The sequence below is a fragment of the Chaetodon auriga genome, chromosome 6 (assembly GCF_051107435.1).
Source record: "Chaetodon auriga isolate fChaAug3 chromosome 6, fChaAug3.hap1, whole genome shotgun sequence".
In the NCBI taxonomy this organism is placed as follows: Eukaryota; Metazoa; Chordata; class Actinopteri; order Chaetodontiformes; family Chaetodontidae; genus Chaetodon; species Chaetodon auriga.
The window spans coordinates 22,403,247-22,424,766 of record NC_135079.1 but is presented as its reverse complement, the minus strand read 5'-3'; the positions used below and the strand labels follow the sequence as shown (position 1 = coordinate 22,424,766).

The 21,520-nt window shown below is 40.4% G+C and overlaps 2 protein-coding genes across 9 annotated transcripts; both read left to right on the top strand.

Moving 5' to 3' along the window:
* Positions 1–1,393: 1,393 nt before the first annotated feature.
* LOC143322210 (cytochrome P450 2D15-like) lies at positions 1,394–7,048 on the top strand. Of its 5 annotated transcripts, none has more exons than XM_076733243.1 (11): positions 1,394–1,555; positions 2,477–2,639; positions 3,162–3,326; positions 3,420–3,580; positions 3,961–4,029; positions 4,694–4,774; positions 4,880–5,018; positions 5,431–5,516; positions 5,680–5,781; positions 6,582–6,723; positions 6,832–7,048. In XM_076733243.1, the coding sequence occupies exons 1-11, from the start codon at positions 1,394–1,396 to the stop codon at positions 7,008–7,010; spliced, it is 1,449 nt and encodes a 482-aa protein (XP_076589358.1). In that variant the 3' UTR covers positions 7,011–7,048. The 5 variants fall into 5 exon arrangements, with proteins under 5 accessions (XP_076589358.1, XP_076589355.1, XP_076589357.1 ...); XM_076733240.1 differs by having other exon boundaries at positions 4,670–4,774; XM_076733242.1 differs by having other exon boundaries at positions 3,961–4,047.
* Positions 7,049–14,950: 7,902 nt separating this feature from the next.
* LOC143322188 (cytochrome P450 2D15-like) lies at positions 14,951–20,385 on the top strand. 4 transcript variants are annotated; one of them, XM_076733192.1, is made up of 11 exons: positions 14,951–15,112; positions 15,783–15,945; positions 16,468–16,632; positions 16,736–16,896; positions 17,614–17,664; positions 18,019–18,150; positions 18,254–18,392; positions 18,805–18,890; positions 19,054–19,155; positions 19,957–20,098; positions 20,207–20,385. In XM_076733192.1, the coding sequence occupies exons 1-11, from the start codon at positions 14,951–14,953 to the stop codon at positions 20,383–20,385; spliced, it is 1,482 nt and encodes a 493-aa protein (XP_076589307.1). The 4 variants fall into 4 exon arrangements, with proteins under 4 accessions (XP_076589307.1, XP_076589308.1, XP_076589310.1 ...); XM_076733193.1 differs by having other exon boundaries at positions 17,614–17,682; positions 18,046–18,150; XM_076733195.1 differs by having other exon boundaries at positions 17,614–17,698; positions 18,062–18,150.
* The last annotated feature ends 1,135 nt before the right edge of the window (positions 20,386–21,520 follow it).

Here is a 21,520-nt window from a genome sequence, read left to right as displayed (position 1 = left end):
CATGTTGGACTCCGCCAGGGCTGCCCTTTGTCACCGGTTCTGTTCATTATTTTTATGGACAGAATTTCTAGGCGCAGCCAGGGACCGGAGGGGGTTCGGTTCGGGAGCCGGCAGATTTCGTCTCTGCTTTTTGCGGATGATGTTGTCTTGTTGGCTCCATCGAGCCAGGACCTTCAGCGTGCACTGGGACGGTTCGCAGCCGAGTGTGAAGCAGCTGGGATGAGAGTCAGCACCTCCAAGTCCGAGGCCATGGTTCTCGACCGGAAAAAGGTGGCTTGCTCCCTCCGGGTTGGGGGAGAGATCCTGCCTCAAGTGGAGGAGTTTAAGTATCTTGGGATCTTGTTCACGAGTGAGGGAAGAATGGAGCGTGAGATTGACAGGCGGATTGGTGCAGCGGCAGCAGTAATGCGGTCGCTGTATCGGTCCGTCGTGGTGAAGAAGGAGCTGAGCCGAAAGGCGAAGCTCTCGATTTACCGGTCAATCTACGTTCCTACCCTCACCTATGGTCATGAACTTTGGGTCATGACCGAAAGAACGAGGTCCCGGATACAAGCGGCTGAAATGAGTTTCCTCCGCAGGGTGGCGGGGCACTCCCATAGAGATAGGGTGAGGAGCTCTGTCACCCGGGAGGAGCTCAGAGTAGAGTTGCTGAGGTGGCTCGGGCATCTGTTCCGGATGCCCCCTGGACGCCTCCCTAGGGAGGTGTTCCAGGCATGCCCCACCGGGAGGAGGCCCCGGGGAAGACCCAGGACACGCTGGAGTGACTATGTCGCTCGGCTGACCTGGGAACGCCTCGGGGTCCCCCCGGAGGAGCTGGAGGAAGTGTCCGGGGAGAGGGAAGTTTGGGCGTCCCTGCTCAGACTGCTGCCCCCGCGACCCGGCCCCGGATAAGCGGGTGGGAATGGATGGATGGATGGACAAATGTACACATACATAATGGTTTTTCTATTCTGTATCCTGTATACTTTTTATTTTTACCCATTTATGCCACTGTGCTTGCTCTTTGTACTACTTGCTGGCTGTAACAACTGAATTTCCCCAATGTGGAAAAGTCTTATCTTATCTTAAAAGAGTCATATGGGTGGTGAGAGTTATACTATATTGTGTCTCTTATCTGCTGGCTGCTGCAGATATTTACGGTGGCTCTGAAGGTAAAAACACAACCACATTTCACAAAACACAATGTTTCACAAAGCAAAATTTCACAAATCACAACACACAAAATTTCATTGAGTTTTGATCCTTACACGTAGGTATTCAGGTCAAATCAGGTTGTCCAGTAAACTTGATGCAGTCCTCTCTGTAGGTCACATGACCGTGCAAAGGTCATGTGTGTGTAAAGTTAAAATACTGGCAGAGGAGAGAGTAGGATCATTAGAATCACAGCTTCATCATGTTTGCATCTGTGGCTCTGCTCTTGGCGGTTGTTCTGCTCTTGCTGCTCCTGGGTCAGAACCGCAGGCCCAAAAATTTCCCTCCAGGCCCCCGGCCCATCCCCATCATTGGAAACCTGCTGGAGCTCAATCTGGAGAACCCCATTGCAGATCTGAACAGGGTAACGCTGAATGATTGTTACCATCACAATTATTTGAGATTTAATAACCTAAATTGGTAAAATTCAATAGAGCATCATATTGAAAAAGTGGTGATTATTTTTGCCTCTGTGCTTTTGCTATGTGTTCATACTGTATGTGTCCTAGTTTACATGATCTCTGTTTTTATAGATTTAGCTAGAGATTGGGAAAATTGTTGATTTTACTCACTGGATAGATTTAATGTAATAGCCTTTGTTTCACACCAGTGGTAGAAAATGCTATGCTGCTGTTGCTCTGAACCCAAAATGACCCAAGACACTCATCTTGGGTGACTTGGGTCACGGTGACTGTTATCACATACAAGCCCGATTCTAAAAAGGTAGGCTGCTGTGTTAAACATAAATAGAATAGAGCAGTGGTTCCCAACCTTTTTTCCTTGAAGCCCCCTTGCCTGTGTCCAAGACAAGCCATGCCCCCCAACCCCAACTCCTACCTGCATACACGCACTAAAAGAATAAATTGATTAATTACAAACTTTTTATTGCAAAATAAACAGCAGTTGTAGGTTTTTGTTCTTATCCAATTAGGTGTGTTATTGGGATTTTATAAACTTAATTTGCACAACCATAATTTTGGTAACCTGACAACTGCAGATAAAATTGTGCTGTGATCTCGCACAGTGCAGGGCGCGGACCCCAGGTTGGGAACCACTGGAATAGAGTGTGATAACATACTCAATAAAAAACAATATGTTTAATATTTTACCTCATCACTCACTTCATTGATATGTGTAAATATGCTTATTCTTGAAGCCTATTCTTAACAAAACATTAACGAAAACATGTTAATAATTTACTCATTCTAGGATCTGATGGTTGTGCTGAATAAAGGTCAATCACCTATGCCCCTGTAACAATAATCTCATGTGCCTTTGTCCCCAGTTGGCCAAACGCTATGGTAATGTCTACAGCATGTTCATTGGTCCCAGGCCTGCAGTCATCATCAATGGGGTGCAGGCCTTGAAAGAAGCCCTGGTCAACAAAGCTGCTGACTTCTCTGGCAGACCACAAAACCTGATGGTCAATCATGTAATACAAGTGAAAGGTACAGAGGGACCATTTGACTTTCTGTGTGTTTGTCTCTGCAGAGGGATTTCTGATTCATGGTACACGCCGTTCCATTGTAATAAATATGGTGTCCTGCCACTCTGTGCCAGTTTGGATTAATGTCAATGGTGTCGTAATCAAGAGAGTCAAATAGTAATTTATTATACTCAGTGATGTATCACCAAAATCTGTGCCCCATACACACATAGCCTACCCCTTCCCCTTTTAATACATGCATTGTCTTACCTATACATATAACTGTATCAACAAGTAAACACATGCACCTGCAGTGTGTTACATTTACTTACTTTTATTACTAACGACAGAAATGGAATTCATTGGAGTCAACTTTTTATTTGGAGAATTAAGGTGTTTGCTCTTGATGTCATCACATTCCCAGCATCTACTGGAGGCTCAAGCGGTTGTTAATAATAATGTGGACATTAAAACTTCACTGAAACTTCATTCAGTGCATGAAAGTGAGTCCTTCTAAGCTCTAAATTCACCCTTTTGCATGCAGCTCATGCTCCCGGAGTGGTTCTAGCAGATTATAACAATGTATGGAAAGAGCAACGACGCTTTGGTCTGATGACCCTGAGAAACTTTGGCCTTGGGAAACAGCTCATGGAGCAGAGCATCCTGGACGAGACAGAACGCATCATGAAGATACTGGAGCAGAGTGTCGGTAAGTCTACTCTGTGAACACGGTACAAATTTGGCTAAACACTGATATTAAGACATCTTCTAGGATCTATCACTGTTCATGTTGTTCTTCCAGGTAAGACGATGAGTCCTAAACATCTGTTCCACAGTGCAGCCTCCAACATCATCTGCGGAGTTCTGTTTGGAATGCAGTTCGACTATGACGATGACCTCTTGAAGGATTTTGTTAACTTTTTTTATGACAGCTCCAAAATGTTCAACGGGCCCTGGAATATGGTGAGTCGCATTTTTGACAACAAAACCACTGAATAAATATCATCACAACTATAAATCTTCAGTAAATATAATATGTTAACTTGCTCCATAAAACAGTGTGACATAGATGATCAATACTGAACTGTTATGTTTAAGTTGAGTGGTCAGCATTAGCTCATTTATAATATGTGCAAGAACAAAAAGAAGTGGATTCAGATCTCAGTACTTCAGAACTTTGTACCTTTTATTAATGTTACATAATTAAGTCATTTCACCAATCAACCAATTTATCAATTGTTACTGAGCACTGCAGGCAAATGTCTTTGAATCACATGTGAGATTATTGAGAAAAGTGCATCTTAATACTTAAAGCTAATTTTTCATTTTTCTCTCCCATACAGATTTATGACACTATTCCCCTGGTACGCAACCTGCCACTGCCCTTCAACAAAGTCTTTCAATTGTTCAGGGTATGTTTTCTGAAACACGTCTGCTACAAGGCAAATAATGACTGATGGGTTAAACTTCGAGCAACTGGCTGTATGAGGCTGTTCTGAGCTAAATGCTACTGTCAGCATGCTAAAATGCTCACAGTGAAAAACTGTAGGTAGGAAGAAGGAAAAGTTAAGGGAAAAAGACATCAACTAATGAAACGAATAGGAGAGAAAGAATGAATGTACTGTAGTGAAGTTGGCAGCAGGGTGATACATGATTAGTACGTCATGACTGACTGACTGACTGACTCAGGCTCTGCAGTAAAGTGAAGGGACTTTGCAGAATGACACAGTTCTAACTTAATGGAGTTGCAGAGAGATTTGAATAAGGACGACAACATGAGTTTAATTACATCTTTAAGTGCTTAAAACAGCAAAACTTCACAAGGCTGCTGAATAACACTGATATCATGTTACTGAATATGGAATGCCAGGAAATTACAGACTCATATACTGTAAAATCCCTGTGTCAAGATTTTTTGGCTTCACATTGATCAGTACATTACAAAAATAAATAAGTTGTGGCCCCGGAAAACAAAGCATCACTATGTGTCCTTGAGAAACCTTGAATTGTTTATTTAAAACATGTCTAAAACGGAAACTTTCTTCTTGCCAGTCTGCACGTGAACAACGTTCGGAGTTGATGGTTGAGAGCAAAAAGACCAGAGTTCCTGGTAAACCACGACATTTCATTGACTGCTACCTGGATGAAATTGATAAGGTGTGTGTGTCTAGCATGGTGTTGACCGTTCAGACATTTTAGCTGCAGTGGTGTTGACAGAATGAACAGTGTTCACCCACTCTTTCTCTCTGCCTGCCTTCAAAGAGAGGAAACGATGGCTCGTCATTTTCCGAAGACCAGCTTTGTTCATATCTCATGGATCTTCACTTTGCTGGGACAGACACGACCGCCAACACCGTACTCACTGCCTTCCTCTACCTAATGAATTATCCAGAGGCACAGGGTATGTCTGTCCATCATCTGTCACTCTCCACTTGACGCAGCCCTGCGAGAGGCATGGCTCTCCAGATGACAGAGTCCAGCAATCTGAAATATCAGTCTGAATAATATCAGTATTTTGAACATTTTTGTGGTTTGCAGCTTGCAGATAATGTTTTCTAATGACTTTGATGATCCCCTCACTTTTTGTCTAGCACCACCGTTGGACTGACATTTGCAGTTTTGAGTGAAATGTTTCTTTTTTAATTGTCATTATTTACTTATTTTAATTTGTCCAATACCTTTGGTTTATGACATTTCCATTGGCCTCAACAGTTCAGGCTGATATGTAGCACATAAAGACAAATCTTGCAGAGTTCTCTCTTGCTGTCTCACTCTTTGTCTCCCACGGTCCATGCTGTCTCTGTATTCCTCAGAGCGATGTCAGAAGGAAATCGACAGAGTTCTGGATGGGAAGGATTACGTCAGCTTTGAATGCAGGAACCAGATGCCATATGTGCAGGTATAAAGATTACTGGGTCATATTCAAATCAATATTTAAACCTATATTTTGTGTGTGATATTTTGAATTTTAAAATGCTATGACATGAGAAACCGGTTATTTTACATATGTGGGAGTTACGCTTCGACAGTGTGATGCTCTGACAGCTGTCTCTGTCATGCAGGCCGTCCTTCATGAGGTCCAGAGGTTGGCTAACACTGTTCCTCTCAGTGTTTTCCACTGCACCACTAAAGACACGGAGCTAATGGGATACTCCATACCCAGGGTAAGCATAAAATATCAATTGTCAATCTAATATCCCTCATAGCACTAAAGGAAAAGAGTTGAAAATTCTCTGTCCCCAATCTTGAGTGACAACAACTGACGCTAAATATTCCTGTATACCCAGTGGTGAGTACATCCTTACAACCACATTTACATGTAATTCTGTGAAGCTCTGTTCAAAGCTACAGAACCACATATTAACATTCAGTTCAGGTTAATTTCATCAGTTGATCTTGTTTTTGCTTCAGCAGATACTGAGTATGCTGCACAAAATACCATCAAGGCTTTTCAAAAGTTAAGAAATGTTGGCCACAACAATGCATTACATTTGAGGGTGTAATCAAGAGTATAAGAAGTTAAATGAATTGTGTAAGAAATGCTCACCTCCCCGTGGTTTGTTCTGTGCTTGAGCCTCCACCTCTGTCACCACTTCCTAAAACCTCTGAAAAATAAATATCTGCAAGGACGATTTTTCTGCAAGAATATATATTTTGAACATTAAATCTAGCTTCTAGAATTTTGTACAAACACTGTGAAATCCAGTGCCGTTACAGTAGAACAGTTCATAGCACAGTCCAGTACTAACAACAGTTCAATTTATATCATGTTGAAGAGTGTAAATAGGCAAACCCAACGGAATATTACATGCTGGAAGTGCCATCAGCTGCTTATGATAAAGAAGAAGAATGTGTGTGAATGAAAGGATGAAGGTAAAGTGTCTGATTTTCATATCCAGTGGAATCATAGTTATGTGTTTACATTTTAATAGCCTTCGTCTCCTCTTTGTTTATTGCTCTTCAGGGAACCGTTGTCATCCCCAACCTGCACTCAGTGCTGAATGAGGAGGGACAGTGGAAATCCCCCCACGGATTCCACCCTGAAAACTTCCTCAATGAGAAGGGCGAGTTTGTGAAGCCAGAGGCTTTCATGCCTTTCTCTGTCGGTGAGTGAAAATGAGTCCATGAGATAGACTGAAAGATTAATTGGAGGTTTGACTGAGGAAATATCATTAGGTCATAGAAAATATATATGTGAGTATCTCTACCTGCAGGTCCTCGTATGTGTCTTGGAGAAGGTCTGGCTCGAATGGAACTCTTCCTCATCGTTGTGACTCTGCTGAGGAGGTTTAAGTTCATCTGGCCTGAGGATGCAGGAGAGCCAGACTACACTCCTATTTTTGGAGGGACCCAGACCCCCAAACCGTATTCCATGAAGCTCCAACTCAGATAGACTACTGAGAGAAACAATTCAGACAGAGATCAGCCTAATACGACAATTTACTGAATCACTGAACAAAATTCAACTTTTCAGCATAAAACCAGTCTTGATTAAAGTTACATTCATCAATATTTTTCTGAGTAATGGATCAAACTGACTTCGAGAACATGAGGGGGCTCACTGGCAGAGACCAATCTACAGAGAATCTTCACCAACGTTGCAGTTTCCTTCAGCTTTGCCGAGCTTTATTTTGTCTTCCAGCTTTGGTTTTACAGCACACGGCTTTGGTTGGTTTAGTCCCACGGTTCACATCAACCCTAGTTTACTGCATACAGCTGCTGCTTACAGCCATTTACTTGTCCAGCACCAGACAGCAAACAGCCAGAGTTAGTGACTGGTTGCTGAATGTTGTGGAGCACTTACAGTAGCAGCTGAAGAGTCAAACATTTCCCTCAGGAGTTGGGAGAGACCAAAAACAGAACTAAGATTCAGCATTGGACTTACATTCAGCAGGATACCAGAAACACAACGGATTCACACAACAACAGTTGTGTCAATAAGCTGCTCTACAACAAATGAAGCACATCAACTAAAAGTTATTGTCAACTTACTGTTCAATGGTTCAGTAAGATAATTACACTGATAATATGTCAAGACTGTAAGTGAACTCTTTTCTGCCATTCTCAATTGAGGATTAATGTAGCTTCAAATATCACAGAGAGAAAAAAAAATCTTAACTGTTCTGTGTCTGTGACCTTTTCTTTCAGTGTGATAAAGCTGCTAATTGACATAATAGTGCAGTTTACAGTTTGTCAATTAAAAGTGAGATTTGATTTTATCAGATGAAACTCTAATCTGAGACAGACTTTAAGCCGGATGTTATGTTATGTATGTTATTATTAGTATAACCCTATTACTCAATGTTTCCTTGCTGCCAGTACAAAAATTAAAATTGTAAAATGATGTCACTTTTTATCAAATAAATAAGTTGTGCAACTTCAAATCATGTGTAACCCTGTCATCTGTTCAGATAGATGTTATGATAATCATAAAATAAATGACTCAATAGTCCCTCTTTACCCATAGACATTTTAGATTAGATTTTGATGTAATATGTGTACACGTGGAAATTTTGACCCTATGGTGGCACTAAAGGAGATGTCAGTCACACTAATCTGACTCCTCATACCATAATCACCAGAATTCAATCTCTGGGGATTCTAGACATCCAGAGCAAATTTGGTGGAAATCAACCAGTTGTCAAGATGTCTTGATTGTTCTTCGCCAAAGTCATTGGGGCAAAGTAACAAGTTCGTCCATTTACACAAATGCTGTACTGGATCTGCATGCAGTACAATTTTGAAGTGTTGACCTTTAGTTGCATATTTTCATTTCATGCTAGACTTCTACTCCACTGCATCTCTCAGGTAAATAATGAACTTTTTTTTTTTTTTTTACACTGCATTGTTGTATAATATTCCTTCTAATAGCGGTACTTACACGGTACTTCTCAGATTAAGATTTAATCTAAATCCAATAACCTCATGAAATATGATGCCTTGTTGTAGGCTCCACTGCCCAAAAGTATATAATGGTTCAAATCTGTTCACCCATGATATGCCACAAGATTACAATGACACTGACATGTTACTGCATAAATAATAATTGTGAAGTGTCATAATATGACTTGGACAGAAGCTGCACGATGAACACCTTTACTTCTGATACTTTAAGTATATTTTACTTTAGTGCAGGAGTTTTATTTGCAATGAAGTATTTTTTCTGCTTGTAATACTTGAGTCAAGATTCTGAATACTCCCACTGCTGACTAGTGATGTTGGACAGACTGATAGCTATGGATGAATTTATCCTATTATGTCCCCTCTCAAGCAGCATGAAGCTAGAAGCTGAAGAACAGTGGTGGAAGATGTAAACTGACTCAGATCCTTTCAAAGTGCCTATACCACAATGTAGAAATGATCCTTTACAAGTGAAAGTTCTTGAGTGAAAATGCAGAAGTATTATCAGCTCAGTGTAAATGTAAATTAGTGATGTTTAAGTGAGGGATTTGTTTAATTGGTGTATCCTCTTTGTGCATTCAGTGGTACTAAAAATGCATTTTGCATTCATTAGCACTTTACTTTTGACTCAGGATAAGTGGCTACATTTTAAATTCTGTGAGCAACTACAAGTACTTAATCATTGTTGAATCCTTTCACCTGAACAAAACTGATTTTCTAAGAGACTTTTGATGGCATTGTCTAGATGATCGCAAACAGAGACCATATGTGGCCTTCTGTGTTTATCTCTGTTCAGGAATGGCTTGTGCAGGATGGATTGAGGTGTGATGTAACGATGAAGCTTAAGTGACCAACAGGAAGAGTGCAGCTTCTCTGTTCTTCTTCTTAGGCAGACAAACACACAGACTGATGCTGTCCAGTCCCATGGCATCTGTAGTTAGAGTGTGCAGCATTAGCTGTTGCACTGTCAGACTAATAGTAGGCAAGTGAGCATCACTATATACAAGGTAACAGCAATGTCTTATTATAACCATCCAATCTTTATACATTTGACACAAATGGGTTTGCTAAATTTACATGTATTTACAATAATTTGCACAACAGTGTTTTTCAGCTACTCCAGTTACTTGGTAAGACTGTAATATTGGGAGAGAGAGAATGACTCATTCCAGAGAGAGGCTGACTGAGATGAATCTGGCTGCTGATGAATAGAACATATATTACCTCCATATAAAACCCATTCCATCATTCAGGTAACATTTTTTCACATACAGTATCCATCTCGTAACAACTATGGGTTTGTGAAGTTACATGTATCCGGTAGAAGTTTCAAAGGCATAAAAATAGACATGTTGTCATTTTATTCTCAGGCCTCAGACCAACAAAACATCAGGAAGAGTGTCACTGTGCACATAGTGTTGATTAACAAATTAAATGGCTACAAAACTGTTCTTCACAATCCAGAAAGGTTCACAATGACCACAAAATGATGTCAAACAACTCACGCAGAATAATCTATAATCAATAAGCTTTGGGTTCAACAGGCCAATATTTCCTCTGCTGTTAAGAAGCACATCAGTATCCCAGTTATGATCCTGTTTCTGCATTATGAGTCTTTATATTTGGAATATAATATATATAATATTTACATGAAACACACTCTCTGTCTATATATATATATATATATATATATATATATATATATTTGTTTGTTTGTTTACCTGCTTCCCCAATACATGAGTCCAGAACACACCAGTGCAGAAAGGAAAAAAAGGAGACCATAAACCTGGGATAACATTTTATAGTGTCATCATAAGTTCCTTATCACTGCAAACTCCTCACTGGAAGCCAAGTGCTGTATATCCTGTAGTAAAGCATGTGTCTATCTCTTAAAACACACACTTTGTCAACCAGCACTTCTTTCATGTCTTTCCAAAGCAGATTCAAATAAACAGCAGGTTTCCACACACTTTTCTTTGTAGCAGCTGGAATCTCATTGCAGCTGATTTTTTTGATGAGTAATACAACACATCACTGACTGAGAGGTTTTTGCATCTTAATGTTTGTGTTTTCAGTCACGTTGAGCAGTTGCAATGAGAAAGAAGTAACATGTAACCACACAAGCTGTTATCCTGATCATGAATGTGAAACCATTCAATCTCTGTCTTCTCCTGTTCCCTCTCCACACCGCATATATTTCAGACTGGGGCTAGTCTTCATGTGTTTGACCAGGGACGCTTTGCCAAGGAAGTTCTGCTGAAAATACTTTTTTTTTTCTTTTTTTTGTTTTGATGTGTTTTATTGAGCATCAACAATACAAAGTGTACAAGGTGTCCACAAAGTGAGGACACGTGAAAAACATGAAACAGTGCTCACATTTTCAGTTTGTTCAATGCACCCTCCCTATCCCCTTCCTGAGACCCCAGCCCTGACACCACTTGTAGATGACAAACACAATACAGAAGGGGAAAAAAAAACACAAAACATGATGTGAAAGGAAAGAAATACAAAAAAAACAAAAACAAAAAAAACAAAAAAAACAACAATAACTATGGATTGGTGGGGAGTGACACTGTAAATCAAAAGGCCTCAGATGTCTGACTCATCAGATAAAATGTCGAGTGAATCTATGATGGAGAGCAAGGGGTTCCAAATTTTATCAAATTTCCTCAAGGAACCTCTGAGAGAAAACCTTAGCCTCATTAATTTATATTATATAGAACTTCCTTAATCCATCTGTCATAGGACGGAGGCAAGACCTGCTTCCAGTTCAGCAAATCAAGCGTCTGGCCAGCAAGGTGCAGAAGGCCATAGAATGTTGTGCTTCAGCTGATAGAATGTTGCCATGTGGGATACCAAAAGGGCAGAGAGAGAACGTAGGTCTGCCACACAACTGTCAACCATGTGAAGAGTGTCAAATATTTTAGAACAAAAGTCTGCTAAGTTTGGACATGACCAAAACATGTGAATGAGGTGTGCAGGAGACTGATTGCATCTCCTACAGGTATCAACAATATTGGGATAGATCTTTGACAATCTATGATTAATGTCAGAAATCCGATGTGTGAGTTTTCATTGAATCAGTCCGTGCTGGGCACAAATGGAAGAATTGTGGACTAACTCCAGAATATTGTCCCATTGGTCATCTTCAATATGCCCCAAGTCCTGTTCCCATAAATCCCTTGTTTGTTGGGGGAAATCTGAGATAATGTAGTCCAGGGCGACAGAGATGTGAGAAATAATCCCTCTCTGATTTGCGTTTACTATGTGAAGAATGTCTTATAGTGTCTGTGGTGGGAAATTTGGAAAGTCAGGTTTTTCTGAACAAAATGCCTCATGCCTCAAAAGGTGGGAAGATGGAAGCTGAAATTTAGCCGACAGGTCGGTGAAGGACATGAAGGTACCATTGTCATAGAGGTCATTTCTAGATATGATAAAAACTCCAGTGGCAGAATCCATAATCGATGGTTTGAAACTATGATTGTGGGATACTGGGGCATCGATAGAGAGACGCTGCAGGCTAAAATGCTTTCTGAATTGCAACCATGATTTAAACGACTGAGTGACTACTGGGTTAATGCTAACATCAGTGGCTGACACTGGAACCTGAGAACATAGCCATGACTGTAATGAGGTCTGAGAGGAGGAGAGTTCTATTTGGATGCAAGCAAGCTGGTTTGTTGTAGCTTCGTCAGTCCAGTATAAAAGTTTTTGAATGTTACCTGCCCAGTAGTAATGTAAATTTACCTACCAAGTTATTGATTGCAAATAACTCACTCTTTCCAAAATTAAGTTTGTGGCCAGACAGTTGGCCAAATTGTTTTAGAATTTTTTAACTTATGAGTGATGAAGAAGGGAGTGATGTAGAAGGACTGGCTACATAAGGAGTAAGTTGTCGGCATACAATTACAGCTAGTGTGCTGCTCCTTGATGTAAAATGCCCTCAAATTTCTCTTCAGATCTTAGCCAGATAGCCAAAGGCTCAATGGCTATGGCAAACAATAAAGGGGACAGTGGACACCCTTGTCTTGTGCCACGGTGGAGTTGGAAAGAGGGTGAGAACACATTATTTGTTTGTACAGATGCCACTGGAGATGAATATAACAACTTTACCCATGAAATAAAACCTGAACCCAGACCAAATCTATCCATCTCCTCAAAAAGAAACTCCAACTCCACCCTGTCAAAAGCTTTTTCAGCAAACAGCACCACCACGACCTCAGGGGTGCTGGAGCTGGGCATATTCAGAATGTTTACGAGTCTCGTGCTGTTATGGAATGTTTGATCTGAGGAAATGATCTCTGGTAGAACCTGCTGAGGACAGAGGGCAACAAATTTGGAATTTAGTAGATTCAAAGATTCAAAAGTTTCATCTAAAGCAAGTCTGTGGTAACAGCTAGAAACTATTTGGAGTTCAATAACAAAAGAGAGTGTCAAAAAGTACATAAAAACAATGCCAGCAAGAATGCGAGCTGTTATCAAGGCCAAAGGAGACCATACAAAATATTAAGGTTTTTGGTGATTATGTATGAAAAAGGATTATTTATTCGTTTCAGTTTGGTATTTGCCAAATAAATAACAATAACATTTTTATTTTTAAACAAGTTTTTGAAAGATTTCTAAAATATTTATGTTTTCAAATTTTTATGACACTATATATATTTATATATATAAAATGTTAATAATAATGATATGGGTCTGAAGGTACTACAAAGTAAGGGGTCCTTGTCCTTTTTTTAGGACGAGAGTAATTGTAGCAATCGTCAAGGTTGGGGGAAGTCGGCCTAGTGACAAAGCCTCATTATACACGTCGCATAGAACTGTGGAGAGAAGCGAGCCAAATTTCTTATAAAATTCTACTGTGAATCCATCTGGACCCTGTGACTTTCCACTCTGCAATGCAGTTATTGCCCTCATGACTTCAGTTATTGAGATTGGTTTGGCTAAATTTTCCACTAGCTCCTGATCCACTTCAGGAAACCAAATGGTGCTTAAGCAGCTCCTTCAGCAGCAGACTGCTGCATCCAGTGTGTAAGAAAGAACACTACTGCAGGTCCTTCATCCCAACAACTGTCAGACTGTTTAACTCCAGCATCATGTAATGTAGCTCTGTGTTGATGCTGTCTTTCTCAATTCTACATCATAAACCCACTTTGTTTTGCACTATTGCTATCAACGCTAATATATGCTCACATTATCCATTTCATCTGGTGCAATTTCTAAGTTGTATACTGGAAACAGTTCTTTCATAAAATGTATTTATTGAGCATATACATTGTTAAGACCGGCAAGGAAGGCAAGGACCCAGGATGCAGAGAGGAAGTACGTACACAGTTTATTAAACGAAAAGTACAACACAAATCTCCAAAACGGGAAAATGCAGCTCAGGCAGATGACAAACCAAAAACCAGTGCTGGAGGGAGGAAAACTCAACAGCCAAACGGTAAGGGAACAAAAAACCCCACAGGGGGGATAATGCACTCAGGCAGACAGAACAAATAACCTTGCCTGGAGGAGAACTCAGCTAAAAAAAGGGAAAAAGTGCTCTCAGGCCGGCACAAAAATGAACTTACACGAGTATACAAAGAATTCAGTGAGACAACTAGCAACTGGAGAAGCATGGCAGGGACGAGGAGATCGTGTCCGTAGTGAGACACAGGCGACAAGTGCTAGAATCATCTGGCACAGGAGTGTGGGAGAAGCCAGCTTAAAAAGGAGTTCTGATGAGCCAAGATTAGCGATAGGTGTGTCCAGCCGCCGCTCACCTCAGAGGAGATCAGCCCCGCCCTCGCCACGCGCCCTTGGAGAGACACAGAGGCAGAATCAGAGCAGCCAGAACACAACCATAACAATACATAGTCCTAGTATTTCTTCAGTGAAATAGTATTTTTGAAGTGTACTTTTTGTGGCAGTAGAATTTTTATGGCATTTACTATTTTTATTTTTTATGATCTGTACAAATGTACACATACATAATGGTTTTTCTATTCTGTATCCTGTATGCTTTTTATTTTTACCCATTTATGCCACTGTGCTTGCTCTTTGTACTACTTGCTGGCTGTAACAACTGAATTTCCCCAATGTGGAAAAGTCTTATCTTATCTTAAAAGAGTCATATGGGTGGTGAGAGTTATACTATATTGTGTCTCTTATCTGCTGGCTGCTGCAGATATTTATGGTGGCTCTGAAGGTCAAAACACAACCACATTTCACAAAACACAATGTTTCACAAATCAACATTTCACAAATCACAACACACAAAATTTCATTGAATTTTGATCCTTACACGTAGGTATTCAGGTCAAATAAGGTTGTCCAGTAAACTTGATGCAGTCCTCTCTGTAGGTCACATGACCGTGCAAAGGTCATGTGTGTGTAAAGTTGAAATACTGGCAGAGGAGAGAGTAGGATCATTAGAATCACAGCTTCATCATGTTTGCATCTGTGGCTCTGCTCTTGGCGGTTGTTCTGCTCTTGCTGCTCCTGGGTCAGAACCGCAGGCCCAAAAATTTCCCTCCAGGCCCCCGGCCCATCCCCATCATTGGAAACCTGCTGGACCTCAATCTGGAGAACCCCATTGCAGATCTGAACAGGGTAACGCTGAATGATTGTTACCATCACAATTATTTGAGATTTAATAACCTAAATTGGTAAAATTCAATAGAGCATCATATTGAAAAAGTGGTGATTATTTTTGCCTTCTCTTCTCTGCTTTTGCTATGTGTTCATACTGTATGTGTCCTAATTTACTAATTTATCTCTGTTTTTGTAGTTTTTAGCTAGAGAATGGGAAAGTTGTTGATTTTACTCACTGAATAGTTTTAATGTATTAGCCTTTGTTTCACACCAGTGGTAGAAAGTGCTATGCTGCTGTTGCTCTGAACCCAAAATGACCCAAGACACTCATCTTGGGTGACTTGGGTCACAGTGACTGTTATCACATACAAGCCTGATTCTAAAAGGTAGGCTGCTGTGTTAGACATAAATAGAATAGAGTGTGATAACATACTCAATTGAAAACAACATGTTTAATATTTTACCTCATCAACTTCATTGATTTGTGTAAATATGCTTATTCTTAAAGGCTATTCTTAAGATTATTCAATATCAATAATGTATGATTGAAAATGGCTACTCCTGCTATTACTCGTATAAACGAAAACATGTTAATAATTCACTCATTTATAGGGACTGATGATGGTGCTGAATAAAGGTCAATCACCTATGCCCCTGTGATTATAATCTCCTGTGCCTTTGTCCCCAGTTGGCCAAACGCTATGGTAATGTCTACAGCATGTTCATTGGTCCCAGGCCTGCAGTCATCATCAATGGGGTGCAGGCCTTGAAAGAAGCCCTGGTCAACAGAGCTGCTGACTTCTCTGGCAGACCACAAAACCTGATGGTCAATCATATATCACAAATGAAAGGTACAGAGGGACCATTTGACTTTCTGTGTGTTTGTCTCTGCAGAGGGATTTCTGATTCATGGTACACGCCGTTCCATTGTAATAAATATGGTGTCCTGCCACTCTGTGCCAGTTTGGATTAATGTCAATGGTGTCGTAATCAAGAGAGTCAAATAGTAATTTATTATACTCAGTGATGTATCACCAAAATCTGTGCCCCATACACACATAGCCTTCCCCTTCCCCTTTTAATACATGCATTGTCTTACCTATATATATAACTGTATCACCAAGTAAACACATGCACCTGCAGTGTGTTACATTTACTGACTTTTATTACTAACGACGGAAACAGAATTCATTGGAGTCAACTTTTTATTTACAGAATTAAGGGGTTTGCTCTTGATGTCATCACATTCCCAGCATCTACTGGAGGCTCAAGGAGTTGTTTATAATAATGTGGAGGTTAAACCTTGACTGAAACTTCATTCAGTGCATGAAAGTGAGTCCTTGCAAGCTCTAAATTCACCCTTTTGCATGCAGCTCATGCTCCTGGAGTGATTCTAGCAGATTATAACAATGTATGGAAAGAGCAACGACGCTTTGGTCTGATGACCCTGAGAAACTTTGGCCTTGGGAAACAGCTCATGGAGCAGAGCATCCTGGACGAGACAGAACGCATCATGAAGATACTGGAGCAGAGTGTCGGTACGTCTACTCTGTGAACACGGTACAAATTTGGCTAAACACTAATATTAAGCAGACGTCTTCTAGGATCTAGGATCTATCACTGTTCATGTTGTTCTTCCAGGTAAGACGATGAATCCTAAACAGCTGTTCCACAGTGCAGCCTCCAACATCATCTGCGGAGTTCTGTTTGGAATGCAGTTCGACTATGACGATGACCTTTTGAAGGATTTTGTTAACTTTATTTATGAAAGCACCAAAATGATCAATGGGCCCTGGAGTATGGTGAGTCGCATTTTTGACAACAAAACCACTGAATAAATATCATCACAACTATAAATCTTGAGTAAATATAATATGTAAACTTGCTCCATAAAACAGTGTCACATAGATGATGAATACTAAACTGTTATGTTTAAGTTGAATGGTCACGGTGGGACTGTCGCCTCACAGCTAGAAGGTCCTGGGTTCGACTCCCACTTGGGGCACTGTGGGCGCTGAGGGCGTGTCCTCCACCATGCCCTTGGTGCCTGCTGCCCTTATCTCGAGAAAAGGGGTGGAGTTTGCATGTTCTCCGTGCTCACCTCCATAAAATGTAACCCCCCTCTAAAAACATGCATGAAGATCACCGTCTGACCAATGGTGACATTAAGGAAACTGGTTCCCCTGGCGCCGGTCGGCTGGCAGCCAACCGCTCCTGGTCTGCCACGGAGGAAGACCTGACCAATGATGGGTCAAAAGCAGAGAAGAATTTCACCAAGCATGGCGTGTGTGTTTACATGTACTGTGGGGCGTGACAAATAAAGGATGTCTTTTAATATGTGCAAGAACAATAAGAAGTGGATTCAGATCTCAGTACTTCAGAACTTTGTACCTTTTATTAATGTTACATAATTAAGTCATTTCACCAATCAACCAATTTATCTATTGTTACTGAGAACTGCAGGCAAATGTCTTGTCTAATTTTAAACGTCTTATTTTTCATTTTTCTCTCCCATACAGATTTATGACGCTATTCCCCTGGTACGCAACCTGCCACTGCCCTTCAACAAAGTCTTTCATTTGTTCAGGGTATGTTTCCTGAAACATTTCAAAGTCTGCTACAAGGCACATAATGACTGATGGGTTAAACTTCGAGCAAGTGGCTCTATGAGGCTGCTCTGAGCTAAATGCTACAGTCAGCATGCTAAAATGCTCACAGTGAAAAACTTAGTATGGGAAGGAAGGAAGGTAGGAAGAAGCTATCAGAGAGATTTGAATAAGGATGACAACATGAGTTTAATTACATCTTTAAGTGCTTAAAACAGCAAAATTTCACAAGGCTGCTGAAAAACACTGATATGATATTACTGAATATGGAATGCCAGGAAATTACAGTCTCATATACTGTAAAATCCCTGTGTCAAGATTTTTTGGAAACTTTCTTCTTGCCAGTGTGCACGTGAAAAACATTCGGATATCTTGGCTGAGAGCAAAAAGACCAGAGTTCCTGGTAAACCACGACATTTCATTGACTGCTACCTGGATGAAATTGATAAGGTGTGTGTCTAGCATGGTGTTGACCGTTCAGACATTTTAGCTGCAGTGGTGTTGACAGAATGAACAGTGTTCACCCACTCTTTCTCTCTGCCTGCCTTCAAAGAGAGCAAACGACGGCTCGTCATTTTCTGAAGACCAGCTTTGTGTATATCTTTTGGATCTTCATGCTGCTGGGACAGACACGACCGCCAACACCATACTCGCTGCCTTCCTCTACCTAATGAATAATCCAGAGGCACAGGGTATGTCTGTCCATCATCTGTCACTCTCCACTTGACGCAGCCCTGCGAGAGGCATGGCTCCCCAGATGACAGAGTCCAGCAATCTGAAATATCAGTCTGAATAATATCAGTATTTTGAACATTTTAGTGGTTTGCAGCTTGCAGCTAATGTATTCTAATGACTTTGATGATCGCCTTACTTTTTGTCCAGCACCACCGTTGGACTGACATTTGTAGTTTTGAGTGAAATATTTCTTTTTTAATTGTCATTATTTACTTATTTTAATTTGTCCAATACCTTTGGTTTATGACATTCCCATTGGCCTCAACAGTTCAGGCTGATATGTAGCACATAAAGATAAATCTTGCAGAGTTCTCTCTTGCTGTCTCACTCTTTGTCTCCTGCGGTCCATGCTGTCTCTGTATTCCTCAGAGCGATGTCAGAAGGAAATCGACGAAGTTCTGGATGGGAAGGATTACGTCAGCTTTGAATGCAGGAACCAGATGCCATATGTGCAGGTATAAAGATTACTGGGTCATATTCAAATCAATATTTAAACCTCTATTTTGTGTGTGATATTTTGAATTTTAAAATGCTATGATGTGTGAAATCGGTTATTTTACATATGTGGGAGTTGCACTTCTACAGTGTGATGCTCTGACAGCTGTCTCTGTTATGCAGGCCGTCCTTCATGAGGTCCAGAGGTTGGCTAACACTGTTCCTCTCAGTGTTTTCCACTGCACCACTAAAGACACAGAGCTAATGGGATACTCCATACCCAGGGTAAGCATAAAATATCAATTGTCAATCTAATATCCCTCATAGCACTAAAGGAAAAGAGTTGAAAATTCTCTGTCCCCAATCTTGAGTGACAACCACTGACGCTAAATATTCCTGTATACCCAGTGGTGAGTACATCCTTACAACCATATTTACATGTAATTCTGTGAAGGACTGTTCAAAGCTACAGAACCACATATTAACATTCAGTTCAGGTTGATTTCATCAGTTCATCTTGTTTTTGCTTCAGCAGATACTGAGTATGCTGCACAAAATACCATCAAGGCTTTTCAAAAGTTAAAGAAATGTTGGCCACAACAATGCATTACATTTGAGGGTGTAATCAAGAGTATAAGAAGTTAAATGAATTGTGTAAGAAATGCTCGCCTCCCCGTGGTTTGTTCTGTGCTTGAGCCTCCACTTCTGTCACCACTTCCTAAAACCTCTGAAAAATAAATATTTACAAGGACGATTTTTCTGCAAGAATATATATTTTGAACATTAAATCTAGCTTCTAGAATTTTGTACGAACACGGTGAAATCCAGTGCCGTTACAGTAGAACAGTTCATAGCACAGTCCAGTACTAACAACAGTTCAATTTATATCATGTTGAAGAGTGTAAATAGGCAAACCCAACGCAATATTACATGCTGGAGGTACCATCAGCTGCTTATTATGAAGAAGAAGAATGTGTGTGAATGAAAGGATGAAGGGAAAGTGTCTGATTTTCATATCCAGTGGAATCATAGTTATGTGTTTACATTTTAATAGCCTTCGTCTCCTCTTTGTTTATTGTTCTTCAGGGAACCATTGTCATCCCCAACCTGCACTCAGTGCTGAATGAGGAGGGACAGTGGAAATCCCCCCACGGATTCCACCCTGAAAACTTCCTCAATGAGAAGGGCGAGTTTGTGAAGCCAGAGGCTTTCACGCCTTTCTCTGTCGGTGAGTGAAAATGAGTCCATGAGATAGACTGAAAGATTAATTGGAGGTTTGACTGAGGAAATATCATTAGGTCATAGAAAATATATATGTGAGTATCTCTACCTGCAGGTCCTCGTATGTGTCTTGGAGAAGGTCTGGCTCGAATGGAACTCTTCCTCATCGTTGTGACTCTGCTGAGGAGGTTTAAGTTCATCTGGCCTGAGGATGGCGGAGAGCCAGACTACATTCCTATTTTTGGAGTGACCCAGACCCCCAAACCGTATTCCATGAAGCTCCAACTCAGATAGACTACTGAGAGAAACAATTCAGACAGAGATCAGCCTAATACGACAATTTACTGAATCATTAAACAAAATTCAACTTTTCAACATAAAACCAGTCTTGATTAAAGTTACATTCATCAATATTTTTCTGAGTAATGGATCAAACTGACTTCGAGAACATGAGGGGGCTCACTGGCAGAGACCAATCTACAGAGAATCTTCACCAACGTTGCAGTTTCCTTCAGCTTTTGTCGAGCTTTATTGTGTCTTCCAGCTTGTTGCTTTGGTTTTACAGCACACGGCTTTGGTTGGTTTAGTCCCACGGTTCACATCAACCCTAGTTTACTGCATACAGCTGCTGCTTACAGCCATTTACTTGTCCAGCACCAGACAGCAAACAGCCAGAGTTAGTGACTGGTTGCTGAATGTTGTGGAGCACTTACAGTAGCAGCTGAAGAGTCAAACATTTCCCTCAGGACTTGGGAGAGACCAAAAACAGAACTAAGATTCAGCATTGGACTTACATTCAGCAGGATACCAGAAACACAACGGATTCACACAACAACAGTTGTGTCAATATGCTGCTCTACAACAAATGAAGCACATCAACTAAAAGTTATTGTCAACTTACTGTTCAATGAATCAGTAAGCTAATTACACTGATAATATGTCAAGATTGTGAGTAAACTCTTTTCTGCCGTCCTCAATTGAGGATTAATGTAGCTTTAAATATCACAGAGAGAAAAAAATGCAAACTGTTCTGTGTCTGTGACCTTTGACTTAATAGTGCAGTTTACAGTTTGTCAATTATAGACGAAATTTGATATTGTGAGATGAAACTCTAATCTGAGACAGACTTTAAGCCGGATGTTATGTTATTTATGTTATTATTAGTATGACCCTATTACTCAATGTTTCCTTGCTGCCAGTACAAAATTGAAATTGTAAAATGATGTCACTTTTTATCAAATAAATAAGTTGTGCAACTTCAAATCATGTGTAACCCTGTCATCTGTTCAGATAGATGTTATGATAATCAGAAAATAAATGACTCAATAGTCCCTCTATACCCATATACAATCTAAATGGTAACATTATGCAACATTTTATCAAATAAATGAGTCACGTAACATCAATTAGATAACAAAAATCAAGTTTA